The 2,926-nt window shown below is 43.0% G+C and overlaps 1 protein-coding gene across 1 annotated transcript in view; it reads right to left on the reverse strand.

Annotated features, from left to right (window-relative positions):
• gad2 (glutamate decarboxylase 2) overlaps positions 1–1,134 on the reverse strand; it is an 18,963-nt gene extending 17,829 nt beyond the window's left edge. Inside the window, exons 1-2 of the mRNA XM_035655604.1 lie at positions 438–1,134; positions 42–104 (exon numbers count right to left, since the gene is read on the reverse strand). Coding sequence (XP_035511497.1) covers positions 42–104; positions 438–513 — 139 coding nt within the window. The 5' untranslated portion in view covers positions 514–1,134. The remainder of the gene's footprint in view (positions 1–41; positions 105–437) is intronic.
• Positions 1,135–2,926: the final 1,792 nt, after the last annotated feature.

Consider the following 2,926-nt stretch of genomic DNA (forward strand, 5'->3'; position numbering starts at 1 on the left):
CACACACACACACATTCTCCCTCCGCTGTGAACCAACATACCACATAATTTCGATCCAATTCCTCCGGAGAATTTCTGGGCCGCCGCTTGGCACCAAGCCCTGGCTGGAAGAGAGAAGGGATAAATCAAATGAGGGATGAACAGGCTTCAGGTTCAGAGTCCAACTTTACGATAGCAGCCGAAACACAAGGAGCGCCATGCAAGTTGTAGCAAAACAAGCCTTTAGACCAAATTCCTGCACCCTGCGGGGTGAAACAAGAAAAAAAAGACAAGGTGTAAAAGGCAGATGTGTCGAATATAAATACAGCAGGCCTGTTTGGTGTGCACTCGGCGGCTGTAACGCCAACTGCAGCGCACTGGCTTTGAGACAATGCACTGGAATTAGTGCTGCGCCCCGTCCATCAGAGGTGTTTTTTTGAAGACAAAAAGCCACTCACGCGTACTGGGGCTCTGACTCCCGGTACTGGCCCCCGCATTATCTCCGCCAAGAGACCAGAAACCGTGTGCTGCCATTGTTGCCGGTAGTTAGGAGCTGCAGGAGACACGGAGACCGACAGAGCCCATCCACACGCGACGACCCGGAGCTGTTCAAAGCTGATGTGGTGCTGAAGCTGACCAGAGCTCTCCGACTGCTCAAAATCCAGCCGTGCATCCGACGGACGCGTTATGCTGCAGAAAAAGCCCCCTAAAGAAATCAAAAGGTTTGTGGGAGAAGCACACCAAAGGCGTCCACGGCGCGCTCTCTCTCTCTGCAGGCGTCCACAGGTGCACGAAAAAGCAGCGTCTTCCCACAGAAATCCGCAAACACTTCACTGACTTCACCGGCGCACTCTGTCAGCGCTTCCACACACACACACACACACACAGACACACACACAGAGCGACGCTTCTTACTTCACTGGGGAAATGTAGTGCGAGAGGAAGTTCAGGTGCAGTCTTGCTTTGGATGGAAATGTGCAAAGAAAAATAAAGAAAAAATGGTGGGAAAAGTGCTTTCAGTAAGCGGCTATATGCCACAGCTGCTGGTACATATGCAGCACAGAAGCCATGTCTAATTGCATCTAGCCTAAATTTCACGTCACTACAGAAATCCCGTCGTGATTCTCTTCAAGTCATGACGAACTGCGTTGCGTAGTGCGTCGTGACTCCATACATCCCCAACACTTGGTCCCCTGCGTGCAGAACTCACCCTCCATACAGACAGTCAATGCCAACTAATTCATCTGCCCACCAATTGCGGATCTATTTCTTGGAGACCGGCGGCTCTAATTGCCCGCCTCCGGTGGAGGAAACAGCGGGGCGGCGAGTGCGCACGAGTCCCTCCTCTCTCCTTTCAGTGTCGGGGCTCGTTACTCCAAAGTATTTATTAGGCTACTCGTTACTTCTTAGTTACTTGTTTCCCACAGCTCCTTTTTTTTGTTGCACCACTGCGCATTTGGGTTTTTTTTTTTTCACTATAAATATCATGATTATCCAGGACTTTCTTGGTATCCAGTGTTTTGTCACCTTAAAATAAGATTAAACTCTCAAATTATAAATCCGGATGGACACTGGTTTGTCGATTCTGGATAAGGTAAAATAATAATTATGATAATAATAATGTTAGGAAAACAGAAATTTTGATAGTATATGGCCTAATTCCACACATTACCCGTTACAAATTACAATATTACAATCCACACCCTGCGCTGGTTTCTTATCGTTTATCCATGAATGAGAGCAAACGGAGCCTGCGGGCATAGCCACATCTGTTATGATTTATGAATGCAATCGCCAACAATCATTTAATGCCAAATAACACAGATTAAATTGAACCCTTTTGGCAAAGCCATGATAAAACTGTAATATGTGTGTGTGGTGTTACAGTAAGTCTGTGGTTCTCCACTGAGGCCTTATAGTGAATTCATAATTTTTGTAAGGCTTTAGTTCTGCAAACCTAACTTAAGTGTTTTTCAAAATAATAGCTTTTTTTTTATTTGTAAAAACACATACTGTTCCTCCTCTCTATTGGACCCAACCATTGTCTGTATCTGCTCATCCTCTGCAGGGTTTTGGGCAGCTTATGTCCTAGTTGTTTCTTCCTTGCTATCTTGTGTTTTGTCTGTGTTTTATTTGTCTGTATGTGATTTTTAGCGCCAGTGTGTGCAGTCAGCATGTCGGTGGGGATTCACTAACACTCCCTGTGGGGTTTTTTCTCCTTTAAAATGTCATATAAAGGTCAGAGGTTGAATCTCAAAGATATGCTAAAGCCAGTATGGAAAAGAAAGACTGCGTGAAGAGGAATTTACAGGAGCTGGTTTGATAGCAACATGATACAGCTGATTCTGCTTATCTTGAACCTTTTTCACAGAATTAAGTTGTTCATTTGAAATGAAACACCACAAGGATGAATTTGATATATTTTATGTTTAAATGAACAAAGCAGAGAAGACAATGTACATTTCTTACATCATGACAACACTGAAGCTTATTTTCCAAAGATAAGTCCTTCAAAATGGATGGAAAAGCAAAGTATTCAAGTGTAAGAGCATGGCTTTTTTAGTTATTTACATGAGCTATAGATATTTTACACAATTCCATCAGATGTTTAAATGGATATTGACAACCTCAAACACAACATTTAACAAACAGCATTGAAACTGAAAATACAGGAAAATGAGCAAAAGTAGCAATGTCTAGTTTACAAATTACATAAATAAAACCTTCATTTACAGCCAGTTTTAAGCGTGAAGCATTATTTACATTTCCTTGCAGTCAGTGATTCCATTTCCATAAACAGTTTTAAGGTTTTTGATCAAGCTGTGATGAATCAAATACTCATATATCATAGATCATGATACATGCTAACAGATTGCAGCATAATGTGCATCAGGCTTCAGATTTGGACAGGTTGTGTGTCAAATGGCTAAAGAGCTGAATCCTGTGT

The sequence above is a fragment of the Morone saxatilis genome, unplaced genomic scaffold (genome assembly GCF_004916995.1).
Source record: "Morone saxatilis isolate NCDOM2014 unplaced genomic scaffold, NCSU_SB_2.0 Contig0, whole genome shotgun sequence".
NCBI lineage: Eukaryota > Metazoa > Chordata > Actinopteri > Moronidae > Morone > Morone saxatilis.